At 33.7% G+C, this 17,791-nt stretch overlaps 1 protein-coding gene across 1 annotated transcript; it reads left to right on the top strand.

The window, feature by feature from the left end:
* The first annotated feature begins 597 nt into the window (after positions 1-597).
* LOC109166844 (protein ACCUMULATION AND REPLICATION OF CHLOROPLASTS 3) lies at positions 598-16,551 on the top strand. Its single transcript, XM_019315726.1, has 16 exons — positions 598-1,141; positions 1,814-1,872; positions 6,047-6,111; positions 7,201-7,335; positions 8,770-8,818; positions 10,371-10,483; positions 10,599-10,670; positions 10,869-10,979; positions 11,621-11,802; positions 12,663-12,965; positions 13,094-13,176; positions 14,254-14,648; positions 15,229-15,333; positions 15,415-15,552; positions 15,736-15,902; positions 16,342-16,551. Exons 1-16 carry the CDS (start codon positions 762-764, stop codon positions 16,412-16,414), a joined length of 2,430 nt encoding a protein of 809 aa, XP_019171271.1. The 5' UTR covers positions 598-761; the 3' UTR covers positions 16,415-16,551.
* Positions 16,552-17,791: the final 1,240 nt, after the last annotated feature.

Raw genomic sequence — 17,791 nt, 5'->3', positions numbered from 1 at the left:
TTTTAAATAAAAATTTATTATTAAAATTTATTAAAAATGATTTAAAATTTATTAAAAATGCCAACTCAGCTGCCACGTAAGCAGATAACCTGCTAAAATTGAGGGTAACCTGCTATCAGGTGAAATTGCACATTTTTAGAGTGTTCAGTGGCCTAATTGTATTTTTTTTTCATTCAGTGGCTTAATTGCATTTTCAGGTTACGTTCAGTGGCCAATTTGAACCTTATTCCAAGAATAAATTCAATGACTTCTATGATATATTCTTCATAAAATCAAGACATACATGGAGAGTTTTATTAATGTAAAATAAAAGAATACGATAATTCACATTATTCACCATCCATTCATAATTCGTTATAGTTACCACATGGACAGTTCAATTGGTCAGAGGTGAAGCTTTGGAAGAATGATCAGGAATTGAGTTTCACCAGTCGCAGTGTGAGAATAATTTTTCAAAGTGAGAGGAATTTTTTGTGCGCAGTGTGCACATGTCTAGCATTTGTGGTTCATATTCAATTGAATTATCATAATTTACATTTTCCCATATGTTCGGGTCGAGGTGTGGGGAGGGTAGGGGTTTTGGAAGAATAATTCGCCCTAGTTTGCAACTGTGCATAATTTGCAGAAATAGCTCCCACTCGGAAGAAGGCCACAAGACTAGTGCAGATATTTTTTCCGACCATGCTTTGAAATTCTTCTATCGACACAATTGGCAGTCAGAGGTTTCGTTCGAACTCAGCCTTTCTGATTCTTCCGAGGTGATGGAGCTCCCCGTTCCCATTTCAACAAGGCTCCACTCAATTTCACGCATCCCCTTTAGAATCGGCCTCGTCAATTTCCGCTCACCCAACAACGATAATCGTCGGACAAGGCTGAGGCGCAATACCGCTCCTGTTCGAGCTGAGCTGAGTTCCGATGTCAGTCATAAGAGCGGCGATTCCGACAAAAGCGTTGTGAGTTCTGTTAACAGTAATTGCAAAGGCTCTTCTTTGCTCAAGGGAGAAGAAGGGGAGGGATTGTTTCATCGGAATGTTTGGGAAGAGACGGATTTCGTGGAGGTGATTGGAATTGGCAGTCGGAAAGACGCCATTCTAGACTTCTGTTTGGCTTCTTCTTCTCGTTTCCCGGCTTTGAGAATTTGGTATGCTACAATTTACACTTTCCTGTGTTTTCCTCTTAGTCTTACATATGGGTTTTTAATGTGAACGTTTAGACGTTGTACATCTATGGGCAGCATATTGTTACGTATTATTGGTATACCATGACCTGGTGGTCTGTATTCACTTCAGAGGCAATGGACAATTTAATGATCGTTTACTTCAATGACAATTGACAAACCATTCTAATTTCTAGCAATAAATATGAATATTCATCACATTTTGAGTTGAACATTCGTCCAGAGGCCCACCATTTTTTGTGAATCCGAGCTCATGATATCTCTGATGTATCTATATATTTCTTTTTAGCTTATATACATAGCATAAAAATAACATACTCTCATTTGCTTGAATGGCACCCTATCATTGAATTGCTTGGTAACATGTATGAATGTTTGGACTTCCCTTTTGAACTTGAATTAGTAAGTTGTCATATTTTGATTTTAAAATTTATCTGCATCTCTATTAAGTTAATTTTAAATGCCATGAATTTCTCTAGTACATTTTGTACCTTATTTTCATTCTGCTTATTGGACAAATTACAAGCTTCTCATCTGTGATCAACAGTCCCAATTTGTTTGTATATGTTATTCTCTTTTAAAATGCACCTGATTACAGATGTAAAAAAGTTATATGTTCTGCTGGTGCCCTTGCAGGAATATTCTTGTCAAAGATTCAGGGAAGGTGTTATTGCAACAGAGGTTTCTGACAGAAGGTAAAGGCTTGAAAGTTGGAACCTTGATGCTCTCCTTGATTTTTATATATATATATATATATATATATATATATATATATATATATACTAGCATTTTGTACGCTCGATGCGCGAAAACTTATGCCTAATATTAAAATATTTGTATGTAACAAAATTTAAAAAATTAGTTAAAATTATGTTTTGCAATTTCTTAAAGTGATGATACTTTTGAATTATCATATATTTGAATAATATAGTGATCAATAAAAATAAATTATATTTTTATATAATAATAATTTACAAATAATACTAAGCTAACACCCACATATATGATATATTGATATGGATACACAAATAATATACATACATATATATATATATATATATATATATATATATATATATATATATATATATATGATACACATATATAATTTAACATTCATATAAATATTTAATTAAAATATAATTTATAATTAAATTAATTGTTATATGATAATTTTTTTTTTTTTTGAAAACAAGTTATATGATAATTTTAATAAAATGATAATTAAAAATAGGAAAAAGATATGATAGATGTAGGTGTATGGTAAGATTGGTAGATATATTAAAAACTAACGGTGTTATAACGGTGTAAGGGTGATTTTGTCCAATGCAAATGAATGTACAACAATTAAAGCAAAATGTATATATTTATTAGCATATAAAAAAAGGACAAAAATCAAGGACATAACTTGTATTGACACTTATTATGTTTTTAGATATATATATATTTGTGAGTTTGGGGACGGGGGTTAACATGCCAAAGGAAATCTGTTAGCCACTTTGAGGAGAAGACAACTGCTTGAATATGGCAGACAATTATTTATAAGCTGTAAGTTGATGGACACCCTTATACTATAGAACGTCTTAAGTAGGAAATGTGAATAGGAAGTATGAATTATTTCAAGTCACCATGCATTTAGTAGTGGTTGGTTATTCAGCAAAGGATTTGCTGGATTATTGCCAATATAATGGCAGGACAAGATTGCTTGGCAATAATAGTGAAAAAATAAATTTCAAATGGCTGTTTTACCTTCCTATTAATGCTACTAGTCCAGAGTTATGAATCCTTTTCCATATGCATTCCTTGTTTCACCCCAGGGGAGAGCCAAACTGAAAAATGACACAAGCATTATAAATGAGCTAGTTTCTTCTTTTATTTTGTTTATATATTATATATTATTGTATTATTGTATGTTGGAGAAAATTACACTTTTGGTCCTGTGACTATTGTGGTCTTGTTAATTTGAGTATTTGACTTTAAAAACTATCAATTTAGTCCCGTAACTATACAATTTTTAACACATTTGGTCCTCTCGGCCAAATTGCCGGCCAAATGTTACCGGAAAAACATAATTCCTTTAAAATTGTTTATTCATGGGGACAAAATGGTCATTTTAAGTTAACAAAAAAAGGGGAAAGCTGGTTCCCCGGCGATCTCTCTCACTTGATTCTCCAGTAGGCTCCCTTGGCTTACGAACACGACGGATTCCTGAATCACAGTCTGCTTCAATCTCTTCTGTCCTTCTTCTTCTTCTTGAATCTTTCTTCCTTGTATTCTTCTTTCTTCTTGCTAGCATCCTTTCTTGTGCGAGAATGCATGGTGGGTCTAAGAATGTTGGTGGAAACTCGTCTCTGATCTCCTCTGTTTGGGCCTGAGCTTCAGCAGACCTCTACGCACTCCAGCTTTTGTCGACATATATAATTGAAGAAGCAATGATACTTCAACAATTAATTTCCCTACAATTTATAGGCTTGATTTGTAGTGAAGTTTTGTCTTTTTGAAGTGTATTGAATTTTGCAACACAAGGTGGCAGCACATCAACATAGCAGCGTGGGTTTTACAGTGTCTATATCATTATTTCATAAGTGGAACATTACCCACTTCCCTCCACATGGTTTGATGTCCGCGTATTTGAATATGCAACAGTTTTGCCGCAATACTCAAAGCTCCGAATGAGGAAATTCTCGCCAATTTCGGCCAATAGTTGCGTCTCGCTGCATTCCGGCCAACAGGGAAGAAGAAGAAATTGACTTGAAATTACCATTTTGCCCCTATGAATAAACAATTTTAAAGGAATTACGTTTTTCCGGCAACATTTGGCCGGCGATTTGGCCGGAGGACCAAATGTGTTAAAAATTGCATAGTTACGGGACTAAATTGATAGTTTTTAAAGTCAAATACCCAAATTAACAAGACAACAATAATCACAGGACCAAAAGTGCAATTTTCTCTTGTATGTTGTAAAGAGATTGCATACAGCCATCTAGGGTTACCATGGATTTACAACAAAAATGACAAACAGAACTCTGATAAGTAATAAAGTTTAAACCTGCCCCAAAAATCATTGAAGCAAAGAGAATTTAAAGCAGTTTCCTTGAGTCCAAAAGAAGAGTTATGCAAAAATGGAACCTTGAGTTTATCTACAGTTGAGTGTTGACCTTCAAAACGGTGTCTGAGCCTATGAACCATAATAGGTGAAGAGGGGCCGCCCTCCATCCTGGGGTAGTTTCTTTGTGAGGTAACAAGACAATAGATAATAAACTTGTTAATAGGCTAGATATGTTGTCTTTTTGATGGGAGAAATACATGAAGGTATTTGGATAAATGATAATGTGTGCTGAGTGGGATTGGAACCCGGGATGTTTTATTTTGCCCACACTGGTACCATATTGAATTATTTGTTCCCCTTCAACTAACAGCTTTAGCTGATAAGAATCATAGGATATACACCATTTTCTATTTATCTTCAACTCCTTGAACCCAACCTAAAGAAAGGGCAAAGGAGAAATTTTGTACTGGGAGGCGGGCATCAGATTTTTCCAAATTTCCTGGCCCTGGAAGATTTTGGAACAAAAGATATCATATTTTAACTGAATAAGTTCACTTTATTAGATCTTACTGTAGCTCTTCGTAGAACAGAGTAGTAAAATTTCTTGTACGTTGCATTAGTAGATTTTCAGCAAAGTGGGGGCTTTGGAGCTTTGGAGCTTTTATTTGTTTGATGTACTTGATGACATCTTGCCAAGGTTTACCTTTGAGTTAAACAGATTCCAAATCTCAAGTTTATAAAATGCTACGAGAAACCTGTGCTCCTAATCCAATAGAGGGAATAACAGATATAGTTTGACTCCTCAAGATGGTTCTTTGGAAACTAAAATGTTGTTGATTGCTTAAATCAAGCTGTAGGTAGATGTGGCTGATATATCATATATCTACAGTTTAAATATTTATTTGTGGAGCTATTCGCATTTTAGTATTTTAAACAAACAAGATAAGAGTGTTCATTGTTAAGCTTTGTTAAGTTGGTTCAAAATCTTTTGGTAGAATTGTTTAGCAAGCATCATGCAAACCTATTGAAGAGCAGATGCATGCTTCAACTTTCAAGTGTGTGTGTTTTTTATTTTTACTTTTATTTTATAAATAGTTAATTTGATTTAGAAGAAGCTTGTTTATGTAGATATTGATTTTAAAATCTGCAACTCTAGCCTTGCCACATTTTTGAGAAAGGCCTAACAAAAAATTAAATTTGAATACTTGGTGACTTCTGTGGCTTTCACATTACTTAATTATTTTCATTGTCTTGTTTGGTTTTTGGCATCAAATTACCTTACTTTAGACTCTTTATTAGTTTAACGTATCTCTGGAATGCTGGGCATCAATTAGAACCAAATTTTACATGCTTTGCTTCTAGTATGATTTTTTTAAACTTCTGAATTATGTCCTTATGGCAACTATTGATAAGTTCTAATTGGTTAATGGCAAAGGTCTACTCCTTGACGACCAATTGGCAATTACAATAGCTCTACTCACTCAATTCAGTTACAAAAAGGATTTATCAAAGGAAAAGTTTCCAAAATAAATCCAAAGGATTTAATTATGCGGACATGTGTTTGTCTTCTTTTGACTCCCTTGAACAGGATTTGTGTAAAATCTAACCTTTGTTACAACCTCTCAAAGACAATAATGTATAAGCTTTTAGATGTTGCACTCTGTGCCTTTGGAACTGGCACTCTTCTATAAGAATATTTAATTGCTTGCATTTGACTTCATCTCTTTCTTTGTCGTATTCTTATAGTTATCTTCTCCAACATGCTCCTCCTGGTCCCCTTATCTATTAAGTACCTAAAACCCATGTTTCCTCTTTTGCAGATATTTCAGCAAGAGTTGTGGAAGTGCCATTATCATTGAGTTCGTGTTCTAAAGCAATTATACTTGTTTGTACAATCATTATCTCTGATGCCTGTAAATTTAGTGTTTTTTTTTTCCTCTCTCTCTCTCTCTCTCTCTTACTGGCTTAAAATTATATATATATATATATATATATATATATATATATATATATATATATATATATATATATATAACACTAGCTCACTTGAACCTAAGTGAAACAATTTGAAAAGTAAATGGTGCTAATATCTAGTTCTGTGGTGCCATCACAATGGAGAGGCAGGTGGGTTCCTGTATAATTTTCGGGTGAATGCCCGAGCTGAAGTCTCCCTCAATACATTATTTCAGTTGTCTTTTTCCCTGACAACTCCTGGGCTGGAACCACTGATTACTTTGTAAAGATATATAGTAATATAAACCAAAAAGGGAGATCACAATCATGGTTTTAAGCAAAGATTATTTGGAAGTCTCTTCATCCATCACTCTGGACTTCCGTTGTGGAACTTGCTTTAGGAAAGTGTAGTTCCTGGTGTATGAGCCTGTGATGAAAGGGAAATTGCGGATAAGTTTTATGGATTTATGAATCAAGCTTTACATAATGTGTGTAATGGCAAGTACTTGTGAAAGGATTTCATTATGTTAACGCATCTTATTTGACATCACACAAACAACGTTCAAAGGATTTTGTTTATGATGCAATCTTAACACAATTTAATGATTTTCTTCAGCTTATGCTATTGTTCAAGATATACTTGGAAGGCCCATATAATAACAGCCTTAATTCCCTTCTCTATTGGTTTCATATATCATAATGAACTTGAAATTTTGTACCCATTTTTGTAAAGATTCTAAAAAAGAAAATTATATTTGTGCTTCTTTAATGGGTGGTATGTTTAAGTCTCATCTGAATTTTGAAATATATATATATATATATATATATATATAGAGTAATGATCAAATGAGACCACCTCTTCCCGTGAGCCGTGAGATCCTCATGAATGCACACAAAGTAGGGTCTCATGGTCTCACAGGAAGAGGTGGTCTCACCGGAACATTAACCTATATGTATATGCATGTTGTATTTATGTATATATTCCTTTTTTTTGTTTAAAAAAAAATTCTTTCATTTCTAGGTGGCTAGTGCAGCTTATGGTGAAGATATAATCCCATCCCTTGATATTCTTACAAGAGTAAGATCTGCTGATGGGCTAGTCATTGGAATAATTTTGAAACCTTTCAGCTTTGAAGGACGAAGGCGCCAGGATGAGGTATAGTACATCTATTAATTAAATAATTATGGAATAATTCTTTACTTGAAAAGAAATGTTGAGGTTTTTGAACAAATAAGAAAGAGAATATACAAATTTTAAGAAATGGATTGTTCATTTTACATTGTCTCCACATATGAACAAGAAGTTTGGTGAGCCATAAAGGGTATCTTCTAGGTAACCTAAATGCATGGCTTTTTTTTTTTTTTTTTTTTTTTTTTTTTTTATTAAAAAACAAACAACTTAACTGTGGTGACTGCCACTGCCCACTAGGTACCAAACAGATCTTGTGATAGGTACGTCCAATGAACATATATGCGGCACTTACTTAGGAAGCACAATAGGAGTAAACCTAATTCCAGATGACTTTCTTTTTTCTTTTACAGTCCTTGTGAAGATTTATCATACTTCAAATTTTATCAAAAGGGATGTTCCATCTAAAGCATGAAGTGAAATTTCTTTACAGATTTTCCATGTTAGTGGGTTGGTTTTCTGTAAATTATCGGAGTGTTCTTTATTGGATATATTTCATCCATGTAAACAAGGAACACTCTCGTATGTGCAATAAGACTGATTTTGGCACTACCTTCATTGGATGTATTTCCTCCCCATCAACAATGGAACATTATTGTATCTGCAATGAATTAGACTAACTGGACAAACACCCTGCATTTATAATTTTCACCCAATAAAGCTAACTGGGTGTACTTGTGGTTGTTTCAATTTTTAACTAATTGGATACTGCAGTATTTCTTTTTAACCCAATAATTTGAAGCTGAAGTTGATATGTGTGAATAACAGTTTAAGGAACAAGAAAACTCACTGAATGGGATAAGGCAGCCAATTTTTGATAATTGAGAGATGACCTTAATGCATCTTGCTTTAAGTAGCTCTGGTTGATAGCATGCACAATTTAGACTCTCTCATAGTCTCATCAGTGTTTTTAATGGTAGGATTGGTAGCTTGCAAGTTGAAATTTGATGCAATCTCAAAAGATTTTTTGCTGTTCAACAATTTAAATTACACACTTACACCTATATTTTTCATAACATATTGGAGCTTCCTTTTCTCCTATAGTCTTTTTTGCATGTGTGAAGATTTTTGCTGACTTGGTTATTTGTATGTGTGCACTTTAAGTGGTTTCTGAAATTGATGTTACTTCTTGGTCAAGCAGTCCATCTATAATGAAGAGTTTAGAGATTAATAAACTCATCAAATCATTGTGTTCTTTTAATATTATCATTTCTTTTTGTTCTTGTTGACTTGTTACTTGTTAGAGAGATGGGGTGGCAGTCAATCCAGTAAGTTCATTCAAAAAAATATTTTTAAAGAAAAGGATGGGTATCAAACTTATTTATCTGTGTATCTCCTATTGCAACCTTGAAGGCATAGTAGATATTACTAATTTATTTTGAAAACTGGTCCTGCCTGCAGGTGAATGAATTGGTTGATGAGCTTCAAAAGCAAGCTAATTTTTGTATAGGTAACAGCTTGCCAGCTATACCATGAACTTGATATTCAGATCCAATTTTGATGCATAATGGTTATTTGGTAGACTAATTACTGAATTATACTCATCAATTCTACTTTTTAAGTTATTTAATTTATGGCAAATAGCAATTTAGTACTTGTCTTTTGGCCATATAGTTATTTTGATCCACAAGCTTTTGATGTGTGCATAATTCACCCTTGAATTTCTCATGATTTTGTGCTTTTAGTCCACGGGCTAGCAGGAACTGTTATCTCTAAATTGCTGCTACAAAAACCCTAAATTGAAATGGGTAAAAAAAGTAAATTGACACAATCTCTTTTCCTCTAAAATCAACACGAATTTTTTCTTCTTCCTCTTCAATTTACCGGGTTTCTGCCACCATTGACACACATCAGGTTGTGTATTGTTCTGTGTCATCAGCTCAATAACCTGAGCATCATCCATCAACCATGCAATTCTACAATACCCAGTCACCAAAATGAAGTGAGTATTTTTATTTTGGAAGAAGCCCCTTATTCTTCATATTCAATAGCAGATCATGGACCTCAATCTACCCTTCTTGCTCAATGCATCCAAAACAGCATTATAGCTTACAGTTGATATTTTTGGTACCTACTTTTTGAACTCTATATTAAAGAATATTTTCAGATGTTTTCTTGAATCTAATATCAGATTATAATTCAAATTGACATTGTGTATTCAACCCTTTCTGTTTCTCTGTAAATGAGTGAATCATACACAGTTGGGTTGTGATATAGTGGCATAGCGCTAGGAAATGCAAATACCTACTACTTAGATTAAGATTTTAATCCTTCAAAACCATAGTCTAAAATACTGAATTAATGGAAGTGGCGCCAAAGGTCAAGGAAAATATTGGTATTGAAGTTTGTTAGAATCTAAGATTGGGTCAAGCCCACTCAACTGGGCTATAATGCACATGGGCCAAATCACACTAAATGACTGAATCCAATCGATAAGTTGGTATAACCATGGCCTTATAAACCCATATGTTTCTCTCTTATTTTTCAATGTGGGACTCTTAACACTTTCCCTCACCGGGTGAACTGAAACGGAAGCTTGGACTCCACCAATACCATGGGTAGACAACCGAGTGAACACAAAGTGGACTGAACAAGCTCTGATACCATGTTAAAATCTAAGATTAGGCCAATGCCACTCAACTGGGCTATAATGCACATGGATCAAACCACACTAAAAGACTGAATCTAATGAATTAGCTAGTTTAACCATGGCTTTATAAATCCATATGTTTCTCTCTTATTTTTCAATGTCAGACTCTTAACAAAGTTAAATAATTGTAAACTATTGCGTGTGTGGTCATTGAGATAAGCTTACAGTATTTGTACATCAGGATTATGAGAAACTATAAAGGGATTGGAATTGCCATTGCCTAAAACATTTTAGTAGATTTATTTCTGTAGAGATGAAACTTCAGAAGTAAAAATTCCAGAACAGTCTATACTCGATGTGGTAAAAGACATTATAAATCTTTTTGTTGTTAATGTGTGGTTTTGGGTTGCAGTTATTGATACTGATGCACTTCTGGCAAAAGATCTACTTACTCTGGATGAGGCTTTGAAGACTTCATACAATGCAGTTTTGATGGCTACAAATGCCATATCTGTTCTTGTATCTGTAAGCTAATCTACACCTTTCCCTGGTCCTCAAGTGCTTGTTTCTTTTGCAAAACATTAGACCTATGAAGTTATTCATTTATCTATCCATTTCTTAACGTGTAATATTCTGACAGGAGAACTACATAAAGTTTCGTGATTTACCAAGTAATTGTTGTGAATTGCTCGAAGTTCCGCAGCTAAAAAATGTAAATCTTTTACCATCTTATTTTACTTTTCTCTGCCATATCTTTTCTGTGTTAAAATAAATTTTTTATTTGAATATTTATATAGCAACTTTATGCCTTTTTTTCATTAAAAAAGGTCAAACTTTCTAAACCCAGTCCAATTTTTTCATTTGTGAGGTTATTTTCCTGATGAGCTAATCACTAATGCATCTGTTACAGATTCTTGAGATCTATAGAGAAGCTAAAATTGGATATGGAGCTGGCTACAACATTAAAACTTCCATTTTGCGAGCTACATATGATTGCCCCTTCCTTGGGGTGTCTGTAAAGGTTTTGATAGATATTCTAATGCAGACGACATCTGTTTTGTTTTGTTTTTATTTTTTTTGTTTTTTTGTGTGTGTGTTTTTCTTTCCCGTTGTTAGAAACTAAGATTGGGCTATGGTCATTCAATTGGACTATAATGCACATGGGTCAAACCACATTAGAAGATAAGCTCCACCAATACCCATAACCGGGTGAACACAAAGTGGATCGAACAGACTTTAATACCATGTTAGAAACTAAAATTGGGCTAGGGTCACTCAATTGGGATATAATGCAAATGAACAAACCACTCTAAAAGATTGAATCCAACCAATTAGCTAGTTTAACCCATGACCTTATAAACCCATATATTCTCTCTTATTTTATCAAAAAAATGTGGGACTCTTAACAACTGAGAAAATTAAATTAACACCTGTATAGGGGAAAAGTATAAAAATTATATAGAATAGAATAAAATATTAAATATTCTTTTGTTTTCTGCAATTACAATCATGATAGTAAATGATTTTCAACTCAAATTTGTTTTCTAGTTCATAACAGGTTTGATTGCTATTGATTATATCCTTCCGTCTTCACGATGCTATGATTCTTGCAATCTTATAATCTAATGTTCTCTGACTTCTATCTTTGCCAATTTTTCTTAGGAATTAGATGGTGTAATTTTATGCGTTATTGCAAGCTCCAATGCACTTGATTCCAGCAATGTGCATACAATTTGTCATACTTTTCGACAAACAACAGGATGGAAGGGAGATATTGTAATATCAATTGTTTATGAACCCAATGTGGAGGCAAATTTAATACTGACTACTATAATTATGTGTGGGTAAGATTTAACTTGAGAAGATGCTACATTCCTAGAATTCAAAATAGTTGTACACTTGTACTGCTTTTGAGTTTGCTAATACCTCTCCATGCGCTAATGTTTAGAAACTGAGTATTCTCCAAAACCTGTTGGTTTGTTGATGAAAATGAAGTAAATACACTGCCCTAAGCAACATAAAGTGATAAAGGTGAAGATAAGAAGAAATTCTGAAATTCTTACATAAACCATGGAGATTACAGCAGCATATATACAACCTACTCTAATAAAGGAAAGAACTAATTATCTTAATTCTTTCCTTAAAAAATTAGAAAATCACCCTCAATCTCTCCATTATTCCTAACATTTTTTCTTAAAATAAATTACCTAACTTTGACTCCCTACTATTCAACATATATGCTCACACACAGAGGTGGTGATAAGAACCTTTCTGTATGTATTGTAAAAAAGTTGCTAATTAACATAACCACTCTTTTTTTTCTTTTTCTTTTTTTTTTTGGCATAGTCAGATTGGGACTTCCCCTGCATGTAATGCTTTTAGCAAACATCAGATGACTATGCTTTTACCAGGGATTCCTAAGTTTCTATAATTTTCTATAATTTAAAAGTAGCTACTGTTTTTTTCTTACTCCAGTTCTATTTGAGTTAATAGCTGAAAGAGTATCTGTAGTCTGCTGCTGTTTAAGTTGCTTTTGATGGGATAAATCATTGCATTATTTCTCTTGCTTTTTCTTAATGGTTATTTGCTAAATTGGTATGTTATGACTGAAGTTTGTGACAAGTTGTATACAGTTTGACCTAAAGATATGCCTATTTCAAACATTTCCTTTTTTAGATTTTGATGTTAAAGTATTTATGATCAGGTGTATTGAACAGCAACCATCACAGAGGAATAGCTTGCTCTCTAGACTGGCCCACCATTTCCCTTTCATTTTTAATATCCTTAAGAAGCCAGATTCTCCTCTTTATTCCCACACCAAGGAAAGATATTCATTGGGGAATCCACAAATTTCAGATGCCTCAAATTTGCAGTGTACTGATGAAATGTTGGATATGCTTTCTGTGGATGGTACAAGGCCCATGGATTCTGAGGCTGAAGATGCATCATTGTATGATGAGCAACTGCAAGAAATATTTAACACTGGTGGAGAAACACTTCTTTCAAAGTAATACTCTTTCGATCCAATGTATTCACTTTTGGGATTTGATGGCATCTTTTTATAGAGACCATTTCATATTTCCTGGGAATTCTATTATTCTAATAGATATTACTTTCTTATTTTGTACATTCTAGGGGCTGTGAAGTTGGTCCTGAACAAAGCAAAACTGAAATCTCAGAGGCTGGCTTTTCTTTTAATGATGCAGTCGATGTTGAAGGTAGAATTCTTTAATTCTGTAGTTGTTAGTTTTGAATGATGATATGATGTAATACATTCATTCTTCCTCACCTCTTTCAAATGTCTCTTCACCCTTGAATTATAATAATAGTCATTCCCCATCCCTACCCATCCATATAAATGATATAATGATCACCTCTCTGATCAATTATTGGATAAAATTAGTAAGCCATTATTTGTCTAAATGATTTCTCTTGAAATTACAATGCTGCCCTTGAAAACTAGTACTGAAAATGAATAGAAAAACTAAGAAATTATTAAGAGCAGTATATTTAAAGAAATAGGAAGCACAAACCACCATTTTTACTTACAACACTATAATTAATATGATCACAGTGTGACCAACCATACAACTGCTGTTGACTAGGAAAGGAAAAGTAAATGAATCCGGTATAAATCTGGAGCCTCAAGAGTATTCCCATCATCTATTGCTAGATCATAATTTCTCCCCACTGCACCCCCCACAAATAGTTCTCAGTTGATAACAAGAAAAAAAACCATCTGTTGCTGCTGTATCTTTCTCTCTCCATGACACATACACACACATAAATATATAAAAATATGTGCAATCTGCATGTGGCTTATTACTTGGTAATCAATTGATGCAGATAGAGGGCCAAAGAGGTAAGTTTGGAAAGGAAGAACAGTGTAAATGCAAGTTGGGTAAGGAATATGATAGAGGGGTGGGAGTTGTTGTGAGATGTAGTGTGTGTGATTGTAGATGGATTGTTCAGGAGATAGTGCAGATGCATTTAGAATGTAATAGAGGCTTAAGGGTTTTCAGAAGGGCATGGCCATAACACAGGGATGAGCTTTGCTACCTTGGACTTGGTGCCCAATTTCCAGAAAGCTTTAAACAATGGGAATAGTTGAAAAGTGATAACACCTCACCCCACCTCGTAGTCAGTAATAATTGTAATAACAATAATAATAGCAACAGAAACAACAACAATAATGTTTTGTTTAACATGGATGTAGTTGCATAATCCTACAAAATCAGAGCAATAACCTCGGTAATTAGCATAGCAGACATCCTAATTACAATTCCATTGTGCAGGAGTTCCAACTTTCAGAAGAGAGCTACTTACGAGGCAAAACCTGCACCCTGGATTTCAAATCCCCCAAGACTGGGGCAAAGAAGGCACTAATGACATGGAAACCTACTTAGCTGACAATGTCAGCACATTCAAACTTCCTGTTGGTGTAAAACAATTAGAGCAATCAAAAAATGGTTCAACTACCTCAAACTCTTGGAATTGGGCAGAATGGATGACTGAAGAAATTAAAAGGGCACAAACTCAGGATACTAAAGTTGTGTCTTGGGATAGAATGAATGGTGACAGTGAGGCTAAGTTGGAAATGGACAACCATGCTTCCAGAGTAACACAAGCAGATCAGAGCAATTTTTCAAAGAAGAAAGGAGTTCTTTCAATTCGTGCAGCCTCTATGCTGGTAAATAGATTTTATTCAAAGGATTTACTAATATATGCAAATCTGAATTTCATGTCTTCTATAAACAAACAATTTTAAGGAGAAATGCACACTTGTCCTTAATGTTATTTTGTTTAATCAATCCTTTATGGAGTACTGCATGTCTGCATCTGGTGTTGGGCATCATGGTTCAAGAGAAAATATGTAAAATATAAGGGATGAATTCTATTTGTATGTGATATTAGTTTTCATTGACTTTGGACAATTATAGTATGTGGAGTAATTTTTAATTTAACATCAAACTTGGCAACTTAATAGATTAATGCATATAAGAAAGACAAAACTAAACATAGAAGTCTATAAACAATGTTATATCAAGTAACTGTTTATTTTAATAGATTGGTTCAAACTAGGCAGCTTTTATTTGGACCCTGTCATTTTTCTTTCAATTTAGATGTTTTCTTGTAGTTTATGAGCTGTTGTGAGATATTACTTTGGAATGCATTCTGTGGCAGAATTTATAATATTCCCGAGTGAAATGGGTATTTACAGTGTAAAACTTTTCTTGGTTACAATGTGGAAATCATGTGGTCTTATACAGGAATCTGAACGAACTTCACAAAATAAGTGGGTTCCTGTGGTTGAAATGAAGTATAGGGGAGGCATATACCGAGGTCGCATCCAAGGTGGACTTCCTGAAGGAAAGGTACTTCAGTATAGCTGAAATGGATTCTTGGGTTTTCTTGAATTTTATATGGAGTATTTGTTTAAAAGGCTACTTGTATAGGGCCATCTGTCTCTCAGAGATGGAAGTGTTTATGATGGCATGTGGCGCTATGGAAAGAGGTCCGGCCTTGGCACATTCTACTTTAGTAATGGTGATATCTACCGTGGTTTGTGGAGGGATGATGTGATGCATGGCAAGGTACCAATGCTTTTGTTATATGCTAATTTTACATAGTTACTGTGAGTAGTCTGTGTTCTCTCCTGTGCTACCAAAGCTTTTATTCAACCACCTATGTTAACCCTCCCCTCCCACCCCACACACACATGGGGAATTTAAACTCAGGCACACTCTTGAGCTAGTTATATTGGTGTAACCATGTAGGGTTGGTTTTACTTTCATACTGGGGATCGCTGGTTTGTGAACTTCTGGAAGGGAAAGGCAAATGGAGAAGGGCGTTTTTATTACAAGCATGGTGATATTTCATTTGGCCACTTCAAAGACGGATGGCGGCATGGCCAATTTCTTCACATAAACATTGACGGGACAAGGTATATTTTATGTTACTCTAACCACTAGTGTTATGCCAGGATTTTGCCCAGTTAATTTACCTCTGTTTCAGCCATTTATATGTTTTTTGTTTTTTGAATGGTGAAAGAATTCTGATGCAACACAGACCATATAGTGCTTTGCATGGCATCAATTTTGTTGTTTTCCTGTAGTTTTGGCCTTTGGTTAATGCTTCTCCCTTAAATTATGTATAAATGAAAAATCAAAATTTCAGAATTTGGAAGGAGTCTGAAACAAAACATTATCAAGGGGAAACAAAAACTCATTTATTTCCATTGAAATTTATGAAATATAAGGATCATATTGTCCTATATATGATGAACTTATCCCTCTATGGCACTGAATTCTAGATATGTATTTCTTCTGAGTTGTCTGGATTTCAATTCTCTCTGATGGTGTTAAGTAATCTTTATGTGATAGGTGTCTTGAGGTATGGGATGAAGGCACCCTTGAAAGCCGAAAGAATTTGGATTCTGATATTCCTGCTGGATAGAATGTGCTTATAGGTGGCTATTTGTGTATATATGTAATTATGTTCCATTACATAGTAGTTAAATCAACCTTATATAGGCAATTATGTCAACAACTATAATATTTTTATATACACTTTGTCTTGTTTCTTTCTTGCTATTCGTCTCTCTCGTTTGTCATATTGTAGTCCGTTTCACTGAGGAAAGTTATGGGATAGAAGGAAACAATCACAACAAAACCTATCATTTTATAGCCAAATATTTTAAAATTGATAGTTTAATGCCAACGGTGGAAATGTTAGTACAATATAGTCAATTTTTATAGTTATATAAAGGAAAATGATATGAAAGATATATTGGAGTATAATTCTTATCACGAATTTTTTTAGGTGGAGGAAAAGATTAAATAAAAGTTGTGATGCACCCCTCTTCCTTTTTTTTAATCAATTGAGCCTGATATGTAATGGAGTAAAAAAAAAATGTAGGATTATTTTTATATAAAAGTTGATTCGACTTGAATGATGTATGCTATTGTTATTATATGTAATGTAATAAAGAATGATATTCTTTTCGAAATTGAGTATATTGTTAAAATATTGCACGCAAATTATATTAATTATTATTATAAAATAAATTTTGAAAAAAATATAAATGATCAAATATATTATATAATCAGTTAATTAAATTTTACAAGAGTTTAATAAAACTAGATTAATATTTCAAAAAAATTTAAATTATGAGTAAAAATTTAACATTTTAACAAATAAGTCTTGAAACTACAATTTGATTATCTTAAACAATGATGGCACGTTTGGTTCGTGGAATAGGCCTGGAATGGAATAGCATTCCTAATAATAGACCTATTTCTTTGTTTGGTAAAAATATTTATTCATTGTTCCTGGGAATGACCTATTCCTAGGCCCCCCTGGTATTAGGCTATTCCTGAGTTCTCAGGAATAGCCTAAAGTTGCTATTTCCTATGGTCATCAAATTTTAATGTGTTAATATTTTGTAACTGCAGTATTTGAAAGGAACTTGTGAATACAAAACAAGATAACCCCTATATGTTAAAATTGTGTGTTTGTAGTATCCAAATTGTAAATTTTTAAAAGATAAATTGTGAATATTTAGCATATAAATTGTGAATATTTGAATTCGGGTCCACAAAATCATTTGTGACAAAGAGGCCAAAAATGTAGTCAATAGTTATGCTGTGCAACCGAATGCACCATGCGCATGGTGCATACGATGCAAAACGACGTCGTTTTGACTAAAAACGCGCGTCCCACTTAAAAAAAAAAAAAAATCAGGTTCGATTCTTGGCAATAGCATTATTGTGGATATATAGTTATGAATTTCTGGATATATAGTTATGAATTTGTGGATATATAGTTATGAAT

This window comes from Ipomoea nil, unplaced genomic scaffold (assembly GCF_001879475.1).
Source record: "Ipomoea nil cultivar Tokyo-kokei standard unplaced genomic scaffold, Asagao_1.1 scaffold3109, whole genome shotgun sequence".
In the NCBI taxonomy this organism is placed as follows: Eukaryota; Viridiplantae; Streptophyta; class Magnoliopsida; order Solanales; family Convolvulaceae; genus Ipomoea; species Ipomoea nil.
The sequence above is the reverse complement of the archived record's forward strand: the minus strand, read 5'-3'. Positions and strand labels throughout refer to the sequence as shown.